General features: G+C 35.9%; 1 protein-coding gene across 1 annotated transcript; it reads left to right on the top strand.

Moving 5' to 3' along the window:
• The first annotated feature begins 3,673 nt into the window (after window positions 1–3,673).
• tyrp1.S (tyrosinase-related protein 1 S homeolog) lies at window positions 3,674–13,225 on the top strand. The gene is made up of 7 exons (XM_018243806.2): window positions 3,674–4,064; window positions 7,259–7,581; window positions 9,325–9,529; window positions 10,469–10,636; window positions 11,464–11,643; window positions 11,718–11,864; window positions 12,702–13,225. Exons 1-7 carry the CDS (start codon window positions 3,674–3,676, stop codon window positions 12,890–12,892), a joined length of 1,605 nt encoding a protein of 534 aa, XP_018099295.1. The 3' UTR covers window positions 12,893–13,225.
• The last annotated feature ends 9,416 nt before the right edge of the window (window positions 13,226–22,641 follow it).

Here is a 22,641-nt window from a genome sequence, read left to right as displayed (position 1 = left end):
TATGGCCTGATCTGCCTTCCGCCTATTTAAAGGTTGGACTTAATTTACATGTCTTTTTTCAACCATATTTACTGTGTTGCTTTTAGCCAAATGTAAATAATTCTGCAGAAAGTAAATTCCAGCAATGTGCTGCAACCAAACCATAGACGTTAGGTCACATAAGCCAATTAACAGACAAAGGTCTGTCTTTTGCTTCCGCACTTCTTCCTGTTACAGTTAAGTGTTCATTTTAGGGGTATAGTTTTCCTTTAATGCTGCAGTAGTTCTATTTAGGTGATCTCTTAGGCATCACAGAGAATATCATAAAATGTGGGCTTATGGGAAAAGATATAAAAGGGCAATATTTACGCATATATATTCCAGTTTGATAAGATTCTTTAATATGCTTGATTCCAATAAATTAAATGAACTTCAGTTATAGATTTACTGACGGTGTAAAGTTTGCTTTGTTTAAAAGAATGTTTTTGTTTCTATAAAAGTTTTCTTATAAATTGGCTCTATTATTGACTATACAGAATGATGCTGTTTGGACTGGGTAAACAATCAGCTTTTTCTTTACAATATGATAAAGGAAACAAATGGCAATCATCTCTATGTGCACGTGTGTGTTAAAAATGAAATGTCTACAAAGATGTTACCAAGTTTCCGTGCGGTCACAAGGAGATCAGCATGTAAACGGTCATGTGCTGCAGAGACTACTCCTGATATAAAGGATTAGAATGAGCAGAGAGATCTGTCCTGGCTGTATCTAAAGGGATTGCCAAGGCATGGGCTATAAAACAAACTAGTTAGCTGTTTCACTTATTAGTCCTGCTTATTTCCCAGCACAAAGAAGTATAACCCAGGTTTGAAAATAACAAACCGGTAAGTGTTTTGTGGGCAGGGGAAACTGGAAAAGGACTTAATGGAGTAAATATTCAAATATTTTTTCCATTAATATCGTGTTTATATTGTGCTAATAACTGTAGGAAGCAGGATTTTTTTTTAAACTGTGTTGGTAGGTGTAACAATGTGATTTTATTGTACCCCTTTAAGCATCTGAAATAGGCATGATGCAGGGCTGTGAACAAAAAGTTCAACATTTACGTTATGTCCCCCCCACTGTAAAAAGGAGTTTGCAAATAACGCCACTGCCTACAAATAGCATGATAAGCAGTTTTAATATATGTTTATTATAAATGGCTACAAGTTTTTATGGGCCCTAAAATGATTTTGCAGTAAGATCCAGTACGTTTAAGCTAGACCACTAATCTCCTATTGCAAGTTTGTTTGCAATTGCACATGAGTAGAATACAAAATCTGTATAAGGCGAGTGCTATATTGTGGTGCAGGAGATCTAAACACTATGGGGCAAATTCACTAAGATGCGAAGTTGCGCCAGGCACAACTTCGCCGCACTTCGCCGCACTTCGCCGCATTTCGCCAGGCGTAGTTTCGCCAGGGCTCCGCAAATTCACTAAAATCCGAAGTTGCGCACAGGGGTAGCGTAAAGTTGCGAAGTTGCGCTAGCGTTGATTCGCTATATAAAGCGAAGTTACGCTAGCGAAGGCTAATTTGCATACGGCGCGAAATTCAAATTTCAATGGAGGAACACGTATCTGCACTACAAATGCCTAGAAAACCTTCAAATCAGCAAATAAAAATTTTATTTTGCCCTACACATGTGCCCACTGTCTAGGTAAGTTGCCATGAGTCAGGAAATGTAGGGGGGAGGAAGGGGAGCCCCAAAATTTTTTCGATCTTTTTTTAATGTAGAAAACACGCCAGCATTTTTTGGGACTTAGAAAAAAAATTGACTTTTTTTGAAACAATCCCTATCTACTCTATTGCGCTTCGCCAGGTCTGAGGTGGCGAAGTAAGTCTAGCGTAAAAGGTAGCGTTCAGTACACTGCGCAAGTTAGTGAATTTGCGTAGTTTCGTCGCTAGCGAAAATTCTCCTGGCGTAAGGTTGTGAAGTAACACTAGCGAAACTACGCCAGCGTTCGTTAGTGAATTTGCGCAGTAGCTAGCGTTCGGCGCTTCGCGGCTTAGTGAATTTGCCCCTATGGCTTAACCACACTTTACTCAATTATTGCTGGCTACACATCCCAGCAACTTTTAATATATTATCAAGGGTTAACCCATGCAGGGAGTTGTAGCTCAACATTATGGTGGTATATCGATATTGCTTAATAAAATGCTTTCCAAAAACCTGAAAATAATCCCCCGATAGGACTCTCACCTGAATATCTGTGTAAAGCTAGCTCCATATTTTCATTCCTGAAAGAAGTGTGTGTACAATGTTAAATTGCAAATGTATGGTGTATTTCAGATTAATTTTTTGTATGCACCTTTATATTTGTGCCTCAGATTAGATGCTGCTGCAGTGACATCACGTGTTTATTTAATGGGCTTCAGGGAGTTTTTTCTGTGGTTGTCTTGCCTCTGCATTTCTTTAAACCTTACCAGTGAAATATAAAAATGTGGAAGCTATCAATATAACAAAGGCATATTCAATTGAACTGAATGACACTGCACAGGAACAAGTATATTAGTGTAGCTTTTTGATTTTATTTGGACCAGTGGTCCGTTTGTGATCACCCACCAGCTATAACAAGGGACATTTATGAAAACTGTAACCTGCACAGAAAAGATGTTTTTAATACAAGCATCCCCACTACTGTTCATAAGTAACAGTAGTTGTGGCTGAAAAAAAAACTTGCATTAATAACAGGCTCAACAGGCTCTATTTAGCCATTAGCTGATCCAGAAAGGCATAAAAATACATATACCTCTATATTGCTGCAGAAAAGGGGAAACATCCTTTTAAAAATGGCTACTGGATCAGACTCTGGATTGTGCCACCGGCAAAAGGAACCACAAGAGGATAAAAAGGACACCCTTTAAAGGGTACCAATTTGAATTAATTACTAGATTCCACATGTTATTTCTAGACATTCATGAGTGAATCAAGGATTTAAACTAATTACAGTTACAGTTAAAGTGTCCTTTGCTTAATAATATGGTTTACTAAATACACGTTCCTTCCAGAATGAGGTAACTTCTAAAAATATAAGATACCAGTTATATAAACCTACAAAAGTGCACATGATCTATAAAATTCATGAGTGAATCAAGGATTTAAATCCATTGCTGCCTTATGAGTTGTACATATTAAAATGTGCTAAAAAGATGTGTAATTTCATCCAGACATTATGATTCACAAAAATCCTAGTATAAAAGGTATAAAAGTTTCTAAAAGGAAATTAAATGAGAGGTGGAGATATCCCAGAGAAAGCTTCTATCTGCATTCATTGCTTTCTAATCCCTCCGGCTACCACCGAGCGGGAGAAGGCAGGGACCCAAGGGCTGCGGTCTGAATTCCTTACCTTGTGTGATAGTAGTTGTTCTACAATCTCAGAGGTTCCCTACTCTTGGAATAACATTGCAGTCTGATTCTCTTTTTCCTTTTGTCCTATATTGATTGGTAAGAGGCATATCTATGTAACATTATAGTGGTCATTTTCTGTTTATTTCATGTCTTCTTAACTAAGACTATTAAGTATAGAATGAAGATGTAGAATCTGCATGGCATTGGATGTGATTTGAGTTGGATTATAGGAATACTATTTTCCTTCATTTAAATAATCTGGAGTTTTTTCTGTTTCTCTCTTTTCACAGCTGTGGCTGCTCCATGGCTCACTACAGAAATTGCAATCTTTTCATGGTGGTAATTCTATTCCTCCCCCATTATGATCTAGTATCTGCACAATTTCCTAGACAATGTGCCACCCCACAGGCTCTGCTAAGTGGGGAATGTTGCCCAGGGCTTTTCCCTGGACAGTCCCCAGATCCTAATGACCAGTGTGGATCTTCTCTGGGTCGTGGTCAGTGTGGACCAATCACAGTGGACTCCCGGCCTCATGGACCCCAGTACCGACTTGATGGACTGGATGACAGAGAGCAGTGGCCCATACGGTTCTTTAATAGGGCTTGCAGATGCAACGGACGTTTCTATGGTCACAACTGTGGCAGCTGTAAACCTGGGTGGACCGGAGACAACTGTGATCAGCCAGTTGTAGTTGGTAAGTGTGCTTTGATGCAACCAAAAATGTAGCAAAGTTGTAAAGTAAATAGGTCTGGTTAAAGTAAAACTGACCCAAGATTGGGATATAACAACATTTTTTTTAAAATTTAAATGACTTAAAGGGCCATTATCACCAAAAAATTAAAGGTTTTTTTTGTGTCTGTACATTCTGTATATTTTTCTATGAATAAGGGGCCAATTCATTAACTTCGAGTGAAGGAATAGAAGAAAAAAAACTTTGAATTTCGAAGTGTTTTTTTGGCTACTTCGACCATCGCATGGGCTACTTCGACCTTCGACTACGACTGCGACTTTGAATCGAAGGATTCGAACTAAAAATCGTTTGACTATTCCACCATTCGATAGTCGAAGTACTGTCTCTTTAAGACAGTTTGCCACCTAAAAGCTACCGAACCCAATGTTAGCCTATGGGGAAGGTCCCCATAGGCTTGGCTAAGTTTTTTTGGTCGAAGGATAATCCTTCAATCGTTGGATTAAAATCCTTTGAATCGTTCGATTCAAAGGATTTAATCGTTCGATCGAATGATTATTCCTTCAATATTCGAAGTCGAAGGATTTTCTTTCCCAGTCGAATATCGATATTCGACCCTTGATGAATTTGCCCCTAAGTGTTTTTGAAAAATTGCACATTTTATACATTGTTATTTTTAAACAAATAACTATTAATGTTATTTTTGCATATGACTTGGCACAGAGAATGCTTGTCTGCTTTCTTCCAGTGATAGCAGTTCAGTATAAAAAATATATATATATTTTTGTCTAAAATTCCTTTGGCGCTTATATTAACTTCACAGATTATTGATTTGTATAGCTATAAAACTGGATTACTTAAGAAAAGAAACAAAAATCTATTTATGGTGTTCCTTTATTTTTTTTATGCCCCAAGCTTGTGAAGCTTATTAATATTTTTTTTTAAAGAACACAAAGAATCAAGGATTTAAACTAATTACAGTTACAGTTTAAGGGGCCGATTCATCAATAGTCGAATATCGAGGGTTAATTAACCCTCGATATTCGACTGGGAACTAAAATCGTTCGACTTCGAATATCGAAGTCGAACGATTTTGCGCAAATCCTGCGATCGATCGATCGAAGGATTTTTCGTTCGATCGAACGATTAAATCCTTCGAATCGAACGATTCGAAGGATTTTAATCCAACGATCGAAGGAAAATCCTTCGATCAAAAAATCACAGGCAAGCCTATGGGGACCTTCCCCATAGGCTAACATTGACTTCGGTAGGTTTTATCTACCGAAGTAGGTGGTCGAAGTATTTTTTAAAGAGACAGTACTTCGATTATCGAATGGTCGAATAGTCGAACGATTTTTACTTCGAATCGTTCGAAATTTAACCAATTCGATGGTCGAAGTACCCAAAAAATACTTCGAAATTCGAAGTTTTTTACATTCGAATTCTTCACTCGAATTTTGTAAATCTGCTGCTAAGTGTCCTGTGCTTAATAATAAGGTTTACTAAATACTAATACTAAATACTAAAAACATATATTTTTGTCTAAAATTCCTTTGGTGTTTATATTAACTTCACAGATTATTGATTTGTATAGCTATAAAACTGGATTACTTAAGAAAAGAAACAAAAATCTATTTATGGTGTTCCTTTATGTTTTTTATGCCCCAAGCTTGTGAAGCTTATTAATAATTTTTTAAAGAACACTTTGAAATTGTGTCAAGAAAGAATGGCCGGAAGAAAGCAAAATGAACTACATTCCATACTGAACCTAGACAAAGTGGCTATATATTTAAAAAGAAATAATAATATTTCTGATAGCTCTCAGATTTGTTTTTTTTATGATGTATGATGGAAAGATTACTTTATATCGCTAAATCACTGCACCCTTGGTGGAAGGTTAATCCATCCCTGCACCACCTGCACCACCAGCTTTCAAACCTTTTTTTTAAAAAAAAGCTTATTATTGAAATCTTATAAACTTTAATTGAATCTCCGATCTAGAGAAATTTTATGGAAATGTAGCGCTACTAGAACAGCATTCATTCCTTTTATTCTCTTTTATCTCTAAGGCACTGAGGATTTGTTGGTTTTATAGCAAAGTTAGCTCTCCTTACAAGACAGTTAAACGTAGTAACGAGACCACAGTCCTCAGTGTTCTGCCTTTCTCCCACGTGTGGTGTCCCAGGGCTTAGAACAACGCAGCTAGTTTCTGCGGGACAACTCCACCTCTATACTATTTTCTAATTTCTAACTTTTATTCATGAATTGCTGACGCTTTATTTTTAATTGTTTGATACCATGAACTCACTTTAAAATTATAACTACAGCACTAGCACCTTATTTAATTCATATAAGAACCATGAACTTTTAGATTATTCATCAATTGTGTGTAGATAAATTTTATTGCGGGTCACATCACCTGATTTATAGCACTTGAGCACTTTAATCTTTTTGATTATTTATATATAACACAATTTATTGAAATACCATTAATTGTATGTTGGTGCTAAATTGATTGAGAACTAAGCATATGATTATAATAGCACTAAGCACTTATATAATTACATCTCAATTATTTTAGTAAGGTATAGTGGGGTTTTACTGCTTTTTCTTGTTTTTAGTATATTCTTTTCTTTACTTGTCTCCCCTTGAGCCTTAATATGCTTCTAGCATTATTTGGGGTTTTTTGGAGGGAATGCAAGTGTGAACTGGCAGGGGGATGCACATTCAGCAAGACATCTGCAACTGCATATTCTTATTCTTAGTATTTACTGCTCATTTGTTTTGCAAATGATCATCTGATTATATGCTATGGGTTGCTAGACCAGTGCAAGCAAATTTTATTACATTACATTTTCATTTGGCTGTGATCAAACAAAAAACTTAAATATATCAAAACAAGAAAGCTTTTTAATTTGTGCGAGGTGGCAATATCATTTTTGTCATTTTAATTTCAGTGCTAGCAAAAGCTGTTTTAAGTAATTGACACTAATGGTAATTTACTGTCTTAAAGGATGAGAAGTAGCTCAAATCTTAACCCTTTAGCAGTGAAGGTCTGTGCCTTTAAGTTTGCCCACAGCAACTCTTCATCTTTTCTGCTGATTTACAGCACAAACTCTGAGATGCTCTCAATTACCTGGGCTAAGGGACTGACTGACAATACACAGAATTGCACCATACCTGTCAATCTTTTTCTCTAGTCAGGAGGAATATCTTGGACCTTCAGGAGGAGGAGAAGAGACGGTTTATCAATGCGTTAGACCTTGCCAAGAATACTATCCATCCTGACTATGTTATAGCAACAAGACGCTATGCTGAAATATTAGATCCAGTCCAGAATACCACGAATTTTGAGGATATATCTATATATGACTTCTTTGTGTGGACTCATTATTATTCCGTGAGCAAAACCTTTCTGGGCCCAGGTCAGGGGAGTGAAGGAGGAATAGACTTTTCACATGAAGGTCCTGCTTTTGTTACTTGGCACAGATTCCATCTAATGCAGCTAGAAAGAGACATGCAGGTATAGTAAATTATTAGTATTTTCTGGCTTTAGTTTGAAAAAAATATAATCTGTCCATTTTGCAAACATTAAAACAGGACATTTGTTTAAGATGGGTTATCATTCTATAGTTCTGTGGAATCCATGAATGACATTTGACCCATGTTTATCTGCCTTTAAGTCCTAAAACCATTGTATTTTAAGAATACAATGTACAATGCTTCATGTACAGGAGTGCCCTAGAGCCTTATTTAGTTTAAAGGACCGGTAACATCAATTTAAAAAAAAAATTGTTACTATAGAACGAAAAAAAACCCCACAAGGACAAATTAAACTTTTAAATCCTCTTTATTAAGAAATAACTTACTGAAACGCCGCTTGCGCTCCTCTTCAGAAAAGGCGAACTGGCGATCCATCGCATGGTGCTCGATTTCTCCTCCCTGCTTTCCTTATAGGAGATAGCCAGGGAGGAGAAACCGAGCGCCAAATAATGGATTGTCGCCGTGTCACCTTTTCTGAAGAGGATCGCAACCAGAGTTTCGGTAAGTTATTTCTTAATAAAGACTTAGCTATTTAAAATGCAACATATCTTTGTGGAGTTTTTTTCATTCTATACGAACAAATTTAAAAAAAAAATGTATGTTACTGATTCTTTAAATGACTGCCCCTATGGTTATATTTGCCTTTGCTTCATAAATCCAAATTTAAATACACACACACTTTTTACCAGTGCATTATATCAAACAGCCTAATCTTTTAAGTAGTGTTTTAATTACTGTAGTCTACAGGGCCACTTGCAGATTTCTGCAGAACTGTGGTTTATATTTGGAAATACTATGCTGACCTAGTGCAATGGCAACTATGTAGGAGGTCCTGCTAATTCTAAGCTTGTCCAATTCCATTTTCATCTGTTTCTGGAAGACCATAAACGTAGAGACATAACACAACACTAGGCCATGCCCCCAGGGGTCCTAACTGTTAATCGGAAGTCAGCCTAAAGGCATATAGATATAACTGTTTGTCTATAGCAGGATGCTGTAATGGTCATGTGTTGGTAACACTGCTATGAGCCAAGAAAGCCTGACTAAACATAGAACATCAGTGGGGGCTATAATATTATATTTATACAGTGCCTTCTAAAAATATACAGATCCATGACCAATGCTCTCACATTCCTACACTTAAGGATATTTTTCTCTCAAAAAACTGAAAATCAGCATTACTGCTTTATTGTTCAACTTTTGAAAATAAAAAACATCTAAAATGTATAATTATTCAGCACTGAGCTCATTTATGAACACAAATATAAAGCATGCTGCCTTTGGTCTTCCAAATGATTGTGAAACTCATCTGTTGGCTTATTATATCCTTATATTTTTCAATGGTGATACCTAAGTCCCTATATACTACACACTGAAGTAGTGTTTTAAGAGGGCATTAGGATGACTGTGGCCTGTCAGCAGCAAAAGCATTGTTTTGAATGAAATACCTGTATAAGCAATTTTAAGACTAAAATTTTAAAATGGTTATTTGTTTTTAAACACCAAACTTCTAAACAGGGTACATTCAGCCTTTATAGTGGTCTCCCAATCCTCTCTGAACAATGAAAGTTGGCTAAAGTTTGACTGTCCTTGTTTCAGAATGAACTCTATTGTAAAATGGAATCTTTATATTTACACTACAAGCATTATTTTATTTATTTGGAAATGTATTCATTAAGTTTCCCCAGCAAGTCCATGTTACATTAACAATTACTATGTTTAGGTCATGCTTCATGATCCTTCATTTGCTCTTCCCTATTGGAATTTTGCCATTGGTGGGAACCAGTGTGACATCTGTACTGATGAGCTGTTGGGTGCTAGAAGCAACTTTGATGTCAATTTGCTTAGTTCAAACTCTGTTTTTTCTCAATGGAGAATGGTTTGTGAATATGTAGAAGACTATGAATCCCTAGGAACTATCTGCAATAGTAAGTATCTTTTTATCAATACAGTTAAATTATCAATTAGATTTTAACAGTTTAAAGGGGACCTGTCACCCAGACATAAAAACTGTATAATAAAAGTCATTTTCAAATTAAACATAAAACCTAAATTCTTTTTTGTTAAAACACTTTTTACTATACACTTGTTTAAAAGTCTGATGTGAATTATGCGGTGCCTGTGCTGTAGCTTTGCCTTAGGCATACAGGAGGGGCAGGAAATTATTTTATTTTCCATTCTACACTTTCTAGATGGCACTGCATGCCACATATTTCCCCACCCTACTTACCATCTATATGGGCAAGAGCCTGATACCCCTGCCTGTACACAGGCTACAACCAGTGTACAGACAGCAGTATCATGCTCTTGCCTTTACAACAGTGTCAACAAAACTGCACCTGTCTGCTTACGGTGATTGTTAATTCCAAGACTAAAAAAAGTGTGTTTATTTTGCTTGACTAAAATCATGATATAAGATTTTATGATTCCACCAGTCTGGTAATTTGACAACACAAACATTCTACAAAAGGTCATGCAATACATTAATGGACTGTGCTTGTATGGAAATGTGTTTTGCTACTTATACTATGTACCGTAAATGGCCTATCAATAGTTTTTATAATGGATATGGGACTGCAACAAATTTGTCATATATGCAAGGGATGCTCCTTGTTGTGCTTCAGAATCTTACACCCAATGCCTGCATTGTAGAGTATACTGAAAAGGGTCTTGGTTTGTCTGCATGCTGCACATAATTAGCACATTTTTAATATTTCATGAATATTACCTAAGTAATTCTTCTGTTTTATGAATTGTTGAGATATTTTTTGATTTTCTTTTTTAATTTGGCTTAGTCAGGACTATCTTATTTTTACTCTGTAATATTCACATGAATATCTAAAACTAATCTAAATGATTTAATCTAGGTACACGCAATAGTCCAATTCAAAGGAATCCTGCTGGAAATGTCGCAAGACCAATGGTACAAAGACTCCCAGAACCACAAGATGTGGCACTTTGCCTTGAAGTGAATATGTTTGACACCCCACCCTTCTTTTCAGATTCTTCTGAAAGTTTTCGAAATACAATAGAAGGTAGGTATTATGACTTTTTTTGCATATTTGTATTGTCCATTAATTGCTAATCCATAAATGTTATTCTCTTTAGAATTTGGCTAGGTAGCTGTCAATTTTTCTTTTTTGAGAAAATTTTATTATACTATTCCATGAAAATTTACAGTGTGTAACTGAGCATTTTCAAAACATTTAACTGGGGAATAACAATGGATTCCCAGTAGTACGAATTTGACCATGTTTTTAAATACTGTGGCAAGTAAAGACCATTCCTTTCAGTTAGTGTTCAGTGTCAGTGATCGATTCAGATTTCTAAATCTACCCAATATTTATTACCAAATGTCTGACTAACTGATGCTGAGTGCATAACTCATGCAGGCTGACATGTTTGTAATCCACGATAACTACCACTGTAAATGGCAACTGTACACTTATATAAGGTATAGTGGGAGTATTTTCTAAAATGAGAACAATGCATGATACAGTTGTTAACATAATATTGCTAGTTTTAGAAATTATGAAGGCTGATCAAGTAGGATGTAAAGAATTGAATGCTTATTTTCTATCTTGAATACTCCTGGAAGTAAAATATAGTATATATATATATATATATATATATAGATAAATACATATCTATATATCTATATATATATATCGCTATCTATATATATATATATATATATATATATATATATATATATATATATATATATATATATATATATATATATATATATATATATATATATATATATATATGTGTGTGTTTTATCTGTGTAACTATTGTTCTTTCTTTGCAAGCAGAACAGTAGAAAATCAGTACAGTATTTGAAACTTTTTTCCAACAGGTTATAGTGAACCGAACGGGCAATACAACGCAACAGTTCGAAGCCTTCATAATTTGGCTCATTTGTTTCTGAATGGAACTGGAGGGCAGACTCACTTATCTCCCAATGACCCCATCTTTGTACTTTTGCATACATTTACTGATGCAGTGTTTGATGAATGGTTAAGGAGACATAATGCAGGTAATACATTCATTGTATAACTGTTAATACATACATACACTTGATGCTAAAAGTATTATCTTTCTTATCTTAAGAATCCTCTCAGTATCCCCTGGAGAATACCCCTATTGGACACAACAGACAATACAACATGGTTCCTTTCTGGCCTCCTGTAACAAATAATGAAATGTTTGTAACTGCGCCAGAAAACCTGGGATATTCATATGAAGTTCAGTGGCCAAGTAAGTTTATTTTGCAAAAGAACTTGCACCCAATAATGTCATTATTTATTCAATATATTATTTTAATTCATTCATTCAAAATGGTCTGTGAATCATAGAAAAATGTTACGAATGGTATAGCTTCGAACAAACATGTTACTTTTGCAGAGAAGCTGTACAGTTCAAGCCTGCTTGTTTGAAGCTATAATATTAGTAATTGTTCCTAATGATTTAACTGTAACATTCTTTTGAACACAAAAAGACTGCAAGCAGATATCTAAAGGGAAAAACCAGGGTAAGCTTTACTTTACTTTTTTACTATAGAAAAATCTCATGTTTTACGTTTTCTACATAAAACATTTCCATCGTTTCTGATACAGATGGAACAGATGGTACAATTCTCACAATCCAAACATTTTATACAACAATTTTTTTCCACGTCCAAGGTACTCTTCATTATTATAGAGAAAAATTAAGCATTATTTGCTTAAAATGGATTCTATGGAAGATGGCATTCCTGTAACGTGGAGCTTTCTGGGTAACAGGTTTCTGAACAAGGGATCCCATACCAGTATATCATGAAGTCTCAATTGAAATTGCTCCCTTCTAATTGTAAATGAGCTACATGGACAACAGAATTAAGTTTTTCTGTTTTTCCTTCACATTTGCAGTTCCATCTGAATTACTGTGGAGAACCAAAAGTTATTCTTGCATGTTTCTTGCCCATTGGGCCAGGAATGCTTGATATATGCAAACAACATTTCATACACAAAATATGTAACAAAATATTTAACAGATTATTGGGTTAAAATTCAATGTATATTTAATCTAGGGTATTTTTCTCTCTTTATCCATTAGGCCGTACATTGAGCTCAACAGAGATTATTACAGTTGCAATTGTATCAACTTTGGTGCTGGTCGCAATTATTTTCGCTGCTGCTACCTGCATAATTATTCGTCGAAGAAAGAATGATGCATTGCAGCCCCTTATTGTTGAATCCTATCCACGTTATGCTGAAGATAAGAAAGAAACCACACAGTCAGTCTGAGAAAAATGGAATAAAAAATCCTTTGTAGTTTCCTTAAATTTTGACCATGGTAATGTTGACATTGTGGCCTTGAAAAAAATGACATTGCGTCTGAATAATATATTCTTTCTACTGTACAGAAAAAGACCACCAACAAGTTAATTTGCCCTTAAAAGGCCAGTTAAGTAAGCCCAATCTTCAAAACTACACAAGTTCCAGCCTAATGGCAGGTAACACATAATTAATTTACACTTGACAAATTAGTGATTCAAATGATCGGTCAAAAGAGTAGTTTTATAAAAAACAAAACATGTTTTTTTCTCTATATAAAAATACAGACCATATGCTATAACCTTTTCTTTATTACTGGAGTTCTATTTATATATTGTTAAAAAAAAAAGCCAAAACAACAAATGTTATATGGGTTAACAATGTAACTGGCTAAATATATACATCAATAAAAAATTTCTGGAAACTGAACTGGTTATTTTTTTTCTCTCCCTTTTTGGAAGGTTGATTAGTAGTCTTCAAAGTCTTCATTTATTTGGAGCAGCTAGACTGTTATGTGCTTAGATGCCTGCATTTTTTTTCAGGGAAATTGCTGCTTGGCTCTGTGTAGTCCCACACAGGCTGAAACTGTACTTCAGCGCATCCACTTCTCTCCACTCCATAAATATCCACCACGTGGAGAGAAGCGTGGAATACATTAGTGTGCCCTTACCTTTAATTGGGCACCGATCAGGGGACCCTTGCACAAAGCTTTTATTATTTACTTTTATTATTTTTATTATTTGTTACTAAGGTACAGTAGATGGTCCTGTTTGCATTCTGGCATATAAAAGAATACCCATGACACAACTGATGGCTGTCTAGATTTGAGGTGTGTACAATGACTAGAATTTAAGGAATATAGTGTGCATTATTCCATCCTGATAAAAAATTCACAGAACACTTCTACTACAGGTATAAATGAATTACAAATGTTTAATAAATGTTTAAGCATTCTTTATTTTGAAAGCAGTGTTTGTCAGCCCCTTGCTATTCTGCTCATGCTGGCTTAATGTGCCATCAACAAATGTAACGGTAATTGGCTCTCTTAAAGCCATGACTCAAGTTCCAACAATACTTTGCATGTTCTAGGGTTACAAAAAAACATGGAGATTGGAGAGTGTGGAGAGTGGACAGGGGAAATCAGTTGCCTGCAGGTTAGATTAAACTATAAATACTAAACACAAGAAAAATGAAGTATGGAAAGATAGGGATGTAACAGTGGGTCCCCCCTACCTTCCACCTTTTTGCCAACCAGTTCAGGCAGGCCCCTCTTGGGCCAACACAGTTAGACTAAGGAAGTTACACATAAAACTTAACCTTTAATACATCAAGTTAAAAAAACAAACAAGAAAACCCACTGGGCCATGCCCACAGAGCAAACCACAATTAAAAGAGTATACAGATGAACTCACTGCAATTCAAGAGTATATGCAGTGCCGGACTGTGGCCTTAAAAAACACCAATTAAAAACGGTAACGTCATAGGTGGTGGGTGGAGGGTTAACATACTCAAAAACTCATGAGACTGAAAAGTCTAGTGATCTATACAGTATCACTAGAATAAAGTATTAGTGCTGTTGCCAAGTAAGTACCCAATCCCTCATGCCGCCCACACTCCCCTGTGTATAATTCTACCTGTCCACCGTTCACCTATGCTGCCCTACGCGTTTCGCTGTCTAAAACAGCTTCTTCAGGGGAAAAGGTGCTGTCCGTGTGCCTCAAAAGGCTTTAAATAACCTGTCCTTGGCATTCCTCATGGTGGTGCTGCTCTAGTGCGTCATTTCCGGGTGCGACTTATTGAAGTGAACTAATAAAATTTTTAAAACATTACTGTGGAATAAGCAGAACATTGGGAGTCTGTGCCTATATCTGGTAATAGTTGATTGCAATTTGATTACATGCTGCTGTCTCCGAAATCTCAGTCACATCTTTCTTCTTTTGAATTTCTTGACTCTAGCAGCTAAAACATCTCCTGTCCTAATCTTACTACTTCTGTCTAGTACACTTATCACTGCCCTTGCACTTGCCATGTCAAACACATAAGACTCAAACAGTCATAACTTTGGCATACAGCTCATAACAAAACTCTCCAAATATGGTCACGTACTGAAGCACTGCTTGCGCAAACCTCAATCAGAAACCAGCCACAAATCTGCTTTGCTATCCTATATTATCAGCCTCCATTTAGCTACTTTGCTGCACTCATTAATTCTCACTGTAATACACCTGCACAACTTTTCTCTACCTTTAATACTTTTTGTCCCCTTCCCCACCCCTTCTATGTCCGTCACTCACTGATGAAGACATTGAGGAGCACTTCAAAAGATAAAAATGTCAGAAATTACATTGCTCAGAAACACCCTCCTAGCTGCCCCCCACAAAAACATACTGCCCCCATGTGACAAAACCACCGGTCACCCACGGGCTACGGGGTCTGATTTCTCTGTAGTTACACCTTTGTGTCCACCCTCCTCCCTCAATATCCATTAGTCTCGCCTGTGCATCTTTTCTCCTATGACTGAAGAGGTAGTATCAAAACTTTTGGTTTCCTCTCAATCCATTCCTTTGAAATCCTACTTCTGTTTAATACAATCCCCAGCCCATCTATTTAATCTTTCCCTCTCCATTGGAATATTTAACAGCTAATTAAGATATCTACTCCTCGCAATTACCATAAAAACTATTTCTTGATATATTCCATCTTGGTAACACTGTCCCCTTCCTTTCCTAAAGACTGAATCCAGACCCCTGGACTATTTACAACCCACCCTAATTACTTTTATTATCTCTACAAGTTATCTTTGTCTATCTGTAACTTTCTAATTTATTGCCCGTAAATCCTTTTTCAATGATCTAACAGTATATATATATGGTGTGCCTTTCCAGCCTTTAATTTGTAGTTTGCCTGAAGAAGGGGTCCGTGTGCTCCGAAAGCTTGCAACTGTTACTTATTCAGTTAGCCAATAAAAGGTATCACCAAACATTTTCTGCTAAAGAAATAAAAAATAGAGATTCATTTAAGTAAGCTAAATGCTATGGCTGTTAAAACAGCACAACTATTCATACATCTTTCAAATATTTACAAGACAGAAAAATTCCAGTTATTTAGCAAACTGATTAATTTACCTCTAATAACTACCTTACCCCTGTTATTAATTATTTTAAAATCTGTCTTGCTCCTGCGGTCAGTTTTCTTGTATATATATGTAAATTTTGTATTTATTTGGAGGACCATATAATAGAAATTTGCAGTCCCGGATTTATGGAAAGAACACAAAGGTCCTGGCCTAGGGCAGAATGCTGCCCATTGATTTGGAAGCACTGGGGTTTTTAAAACTTCCCATTTGCCAATCCTCAGTGCTTTGCACCCAATGAATTTGCTCATGTGCATGAATGAAGGGGAGGGGACAGGAGAAGAATGGCAGTGGGCCTATGGGCTTCCCAATATGTAAATAGGCCCTGGAAATGTTCACTAAAAAAATCACCAAGCACTGCAACTTTAACACTGTTGTATACTGTGTAAAATCTGACATATACATTGTACATTTATTGTATGCAAATGTTTAGCTGAGTCAACATTTTTTCTGTATAAAGAGTTGTTTGTCAATTAAATAACATCTTTGAGTGTCAAAACTATTTATGTGCTTTTCACCCCAGCAATTCTTTGCAGCCTAACTCTGTCACATATTTACTTTTTATTGTCATTTGGATCAATGTTAACTTTTCAAGAACTTCAGTGTATTGCACAAACCAAAAACATATGGACATATTTATAAACGCACAATGTTAATTTTACTCTGGAAAGAGTCAGAATAATAGCCAGAAAATAAATGGGATTATATTGGGATATACACTGCACATAGAAGCTTGAAAATACATATATTGTAATGTAGATACAAATACTTTATCTCATATCAGTTAATCTCTATTCTTTTCACTTGCATGTAAGAATATCAGCTCTAGAGGGCAGTACAATATCAACATACAGCATGCAAAAGACATGAATAACTGACTTCCAAAAGTATTTAAATCAACTGCAATTCCCAGTCAGCATATAACAAGGTTCTCGATATTATACATAAACCATTTTTAAAATGTGAGCACGCATGCTTTTCTCTTTTGAACGAGAATATTTCAAAAATGAATTGAAGTTCAGCAGTCATTGTGTAAACTGTATATTGGACATGTGTGATGCCATCCTGTCACTTTTCACTGAATTATATATACAGTTGTATGCAATTTGCAATAATCGACAGCGTTGATAAGGGTTCCTGCCACTCTATATACTGTTTTACAAATGCACAATAAGTAATATTAACTGAAATTTTGATGTGATGTTACTGCTTGTAAAATCAATCCCAAGGGTGCAATTTGTTAGGCAGTACAACTATTGAAAAATAAGCAATCAAAATGTAGTAAAGAAATTATGTTTTCACTAGCTATCCAAAAAGAAACACAATGCAATGTGTTGGGGTTCACAGAACCCGGTTCTCAAGCCCATGACTCCCAATTTAAATTGAACATATGAATTATGATTATACAGCAGCACTAGCTAAAATAAATCTAGGCATATTATATACATTTACTGATGTGAGGTCACAGTGAGGTGTGACTAGAAAAGCCAAGAGAAGCAAGGATAGTGCTAAAATTATACTGAATTTAAAGTGTAGTTAAAAACATGCTAATGCTGGTATGGTTATTATCCCACGGCAAGGAGTGTGTAACAAAATATTCTATGCATGACTATGCTGTCATTTATAGGTGTGTTTTTTTTTTCCCTCTAACTTCACTAAACACATACAGTATTTGGAAATGTAATAAGTTTCATAAAGGAAAAATTTAAATAAATATGATTAAAAATGTGTGTTATGTACAGTATACTATTTAACAACACATATTAATGAGAAAATATAATAAAAGTCATACAGAAAAAAATTGCATAATAACATATATTTTTATATTTCACAGCATCCTATTCTTCAGCATAACAGTTAAAGGAGGCTTTTTGGTTCAAAAATAAAAACATTTTCAGTAAGATTTTATTAGATACAATGTTGCAAGCTATGAAATGCCTATATATACCTATATATACAGAGGGTACTGTACATCTAGATTCTTTTCATTTTTATTGCCAACTATAAAAGTAAAAAGAAAAATGAGTCACTTAAAAATGTTAGTTTGTCTCATTGAAGCACTAGTTCTTAGAAGATGCAAGGGGAGTTTTGCTTCCAAACATGAGTAGTATTTGAACTATAAAATGTAAACAAAGAAAAAGTGCACTTCTTTATAAATAAAATATACCACTGTAGCTCTATAGTAAACTGACTTTACTGTGGTCAGTTTTAGCTACTTTCAGTGTTGGGTAATACCACAAACGAGGACCTCTCTCTCAGGGGTAAGCCCTCGCAACGGGGTTGCATAAGCACAAGTTCCCCATCAGGACCCACTTAGGCATCCATATTACCAGGGATGTGCAAGGGTGTAAATTTTCACATCCCTACACCACTTTAATAAAAAGGTATGCCAGAAATTGCACTTAAGAAGGCATAAATATTATGGCACATAAAGAGGTTTCTTCACCTGCAGTGTACTCAGTTCCCATATCCTCAATCTGTTATTGTCTGTCCAGGATAAAGCCAGCCAGCATATCCCCCTCAGTTAGACCCAACACCTTTTCTCAGCTCATTGCAACTATTCCATATCAACTATGATATAGTGAATAATGTACCCCCTATTAGTGAATAATGTATCCCCTATTGTAAAATATAAGGATATCATAAGTCACTAATGATTTTTCAGGACTGTATAAAAACACAAGGCTGAAGGGCATGTGCTTTTATGCAGGTCATGGAGCTTCAAGGTCACTTAAAGGGAATGTAAAGGCAATAAAATCCCATTTTTACTTTCTTTAATGAAATCGATCTTTAATATACTTTGTTTAAAAAATGTGTACAGTTTTTATAATAAACCTGACTGAATGCAGTGAAATTCCCCCCTTCATTTACTTGGTCTGACTGCTGAGGACAGTGCCCCTCCCCCATTTTAAATATGTAAAGAGTAAAAAGAAGACAAATAGTTCAAAAACTACAATAAAGAAAAAAATGAAGACCAATTAAAAAAGTTGCTTAGAATTGGCCATTCTATACATACTAAAATACGAAGAATTGATTATAACAAATAATTTCACTAGACACTGTATAGAACCAATCCCAAGGTCCCTGTCTCGGCTCACACTTCTGCCTTTTCGCTTCAGGAAGAGCCCTCCGCTACACAGATGCCTCCAGGACAGGGCAGGCAAGGGAACCGAATATATTCAGGAAGGATGGGGAACAGAGAGTGTAGTCATGGAACAGACTGGGTCAGTACCAATCAGTGCAGTACAGGATCAGGAACCAGGAGTGTAGTCAGAATAAAAAAGCCAGACTGGCAACAGGTGAAACAAACCATGCCTACTTGCTATTACAAGGATAGCAATAGGAGTGAACCAGGGCCTTAGCTGTCCACTCACATTGAGCAGTGCCAATGCAGACAACACAGAAACACGAGGTCCCTGGTTCAACTCCAGGCAGGATGTTACAAGAAAGATATAATTTACAGGATATTCATGGCTTTTGTGCATTATGTAAAATGACACACATCCTACATAACTTTTTGATCAATTTAAATAATATATCAGTTGAAGACACTCAAATATGGTTACTAATTGCGCTGCTTATATAATTATATCAGTGCCCAATATTTATGGAGTTTTAGGATTGACCCATGGCTGTTGAACAGTCATGACTGAAAAGCTATTGTGGATTTCATTTGAGGCCATGTGCATGATGATGTTAAAAGCAGTGCCGCAAGTCTGAAATGAAGTTGGGTTCTAAATGACACCATGAATGGAGTGCAATGATTGTGTTACAGATGGTGCATGTTTTACTTCCTGCGGATATGATCTTCATATTTGTACCAAAAGTTGCTCTTGTAATTATAAATGTTAGGATGCACGTCATTTTATATCATTTTATATCATAACCCACAAAAAAGTCAGCATGAACTGACAAAACCCCTTGGGTCTTACTGATCTAGATCCTGCTGGCTGGTTGTATAGTGGACAACTGGACAAACAAGATTGAGTAAACTGTAAAGGAACTGAGAAAGATGTAGGAGAAGCCTGAATACTTCTGCAATTTTTAATAAAATATAGTGGTGATATTATTAACAATGCACTTTATAAAGCACGTTTTTCCCATTGTGGATGGAGTTGCTTAATACTTTTCCTGGTTCACAACAGTTACATTAAATTTGCACACCTCATTTCACAAAGGAACAAGTATTCACACTGTGCACATTTCCCCCACTAAAGCTTCATATTATGTTACTCTGTAAGCATAGTACAGCAGTTCCATAATTGCACGTATTAAAAATTAATGATTGTTGCAGATATCTTTTACATAATGCTGGCACTGAAGGCTACAATTACTTAGGTAGGATACTGGCATATGCTTACAGTATGTTTCATTAGTGTTATTGTACTGTATCTAGGCAAAGATAACAAACCAATGCCTGTCTGTGTTGGATTATGTGGGTGTGCAGAACTGGAAAGAATTCACATGACATATTAGTCTGTATAAGGCTAATTCCAAAAAGTGTTTATTGTACTGACATTATTCACTGTCAGAATAGAAGCAGCCTACATACTTAAACTGCTAATTGTTTAACAGAGAGACGAAGGGAAATAGCACATGTTGTGTTGTCACATGCTTTATTGGGGAAGTAGCATAGTTCTTTTTGCCCATGTTACAATTCTTAGTACCCAAGTAACAGTTGCACACTAGCACATATACCGTTACATACTGTACATCTTTTGCATAGTGATGCATGGGGCTTTAAAATGTTGAAATCTTAACTTTTTTTAGTCCATTGGAATGCCTTTGTACTATTTGGGGGAAAATGTAAGCCTTAGCAAAATTTCTAAGCACATAGCTCTCCTTTTCAAGAGCAGAATATTTAAATTTCCCATTCACTAAAGGCAAAGTTTTTCCTCCCTGTGTTTGCCATTAGCTCTAAAGTAAATCTACTGAATCCCAGTGAGAAATTCCACATTCCTACAAACCTAACAAATGTTTTCTCAATTACTCCAGAATGTACTTGAAGCAGACACCAGGTTAATCATTAACTGATGACAACATTTTTTCAAAGGGTAAAGCTGGATACTGTGGGTAGGGAAGGTTCCTATTAATGGGAAGTGCTGCACCATACCTGTAATCTTCTAGTTTCTGCTCACTATAATTACACAGTCATCTGACATAAACAATTGTGCTATTATTCTTACAATTAATATGAGTCAATTAAGTAAAACTTTAATTCTACATCTAAACCTTTCTTTAGTCCACAAATGCTGCAAGTGTATATATCCAAGTACTGAGAGAGGGCTGAATATCCCTGATACAAGATCTACATAGGAATCTGTCAACCTGTAAGAAATCAAATGCCTATTAATAAAATCAACACTACTGGAAATGATCATTTCCAATACTGTGGGGTCTAATTCACACAGCTTTGCTCTGTTTCACAAGAACGTGTGCCAAAATAGTGTCAAATTTAATTACTTGGCTAAAACATAATCATTTATTTACCCACTTTACCAGTAGGGCTCCATAACACTAGTAGGTCAATTAACTTGAATTGAAAACATGAATTTAATGTTTACATGAATTTAACATGAATAAAATTAAGTTTGCAGTTTTGTGCAGGTCCATCATTAAGGGTTACACAGGAGACTTTTGTTACAGACCTGATCAAATTATGACTCGAAGGGAGGCCCAGCTGGGTAGCACAAAATAATGCTGAAATGCAGATAACTTACAGAAAAACGTACAGAACTTATCAAGACAGGTATGTAGCATTTAAATTTTACTGATCGCCAATTAATTAATTAATTAAACTATTTATAGGAGCTGCTGTTTTGCCTGATTATATGAACTATCTTTTTTTTTTTTTATAAATCTGTTTTAATTAACTTTTCAGCTTTGGAATGACTATTAATTGGGCCCCACAAGAAGATCACTGGGCCCCAAAAGAAGATCACTAGGCCCCTTAAACTTTGAGGAACAAGACATTTTCCATAAACATATATTGCAACTGCTTATAAATCAAGGTTCTGCAGGCCCCCATTAATTATTAGGCCCTGCGGTTGCAGAGTCCAGTGATAACTGTGAGGTGCACCCAAGGCACACCCCCTCCCTCAATCGCCCAACACCTGGTGAGGTAAGGAGCAGGGGAGGGAGTGAAGTTGGCAAAGGTGGTGTAATACTAAGCGGAGAGGGGAGTATCTGATGTAGTGATGTAAAGCAAAAGGTCCACTCTCTCAGCCGGACAGAATTAAGGGTAGGCAGGTAGCTGAGGTACATGTCTAGCACTCCCTTTTCTTTTGTGCTTTAGGCATGTGCTGCTTCTACTATCCCTAGTACAAGCCATGGCATCATCTGTTGCTGCTATAGTTAAACCCTTGCATTTCAATAAAATGATTTGTGAGTTTGTTTCATCGTAGCTGTGGATAAAATAAAAAACCTTTAATTGAATGACAGTTAAAGAACTTCACCACGAGATGGTGCTGGAAATATTCTGTTATCATTAAATCAATTATTTTGTGCAATTAAACATATCAGAAACCTAATATAAATATGAGTAAAATAATTAGTACCACTTTCCCACTAAAGTGATTTATTGAAT

This window comes from Xenopus laevis, chromosome 1S (assembly GCF_017654675.1).
Source record: "Xenopus laevis strain J_2021 chromosome 1S, Xenopus_laevis_v10.1, whole genome shotgun sequence".
Taxonomy (NCBI): domain Eukaryota; kingdom Metazoa; phylum Chordata; class Amphibia; order Anura; family Pipidae; genus Xenopus; species Xenopus laevis.
This window is presented reverse-complemented; position numbering and strand designations above follow the sequence as displayed.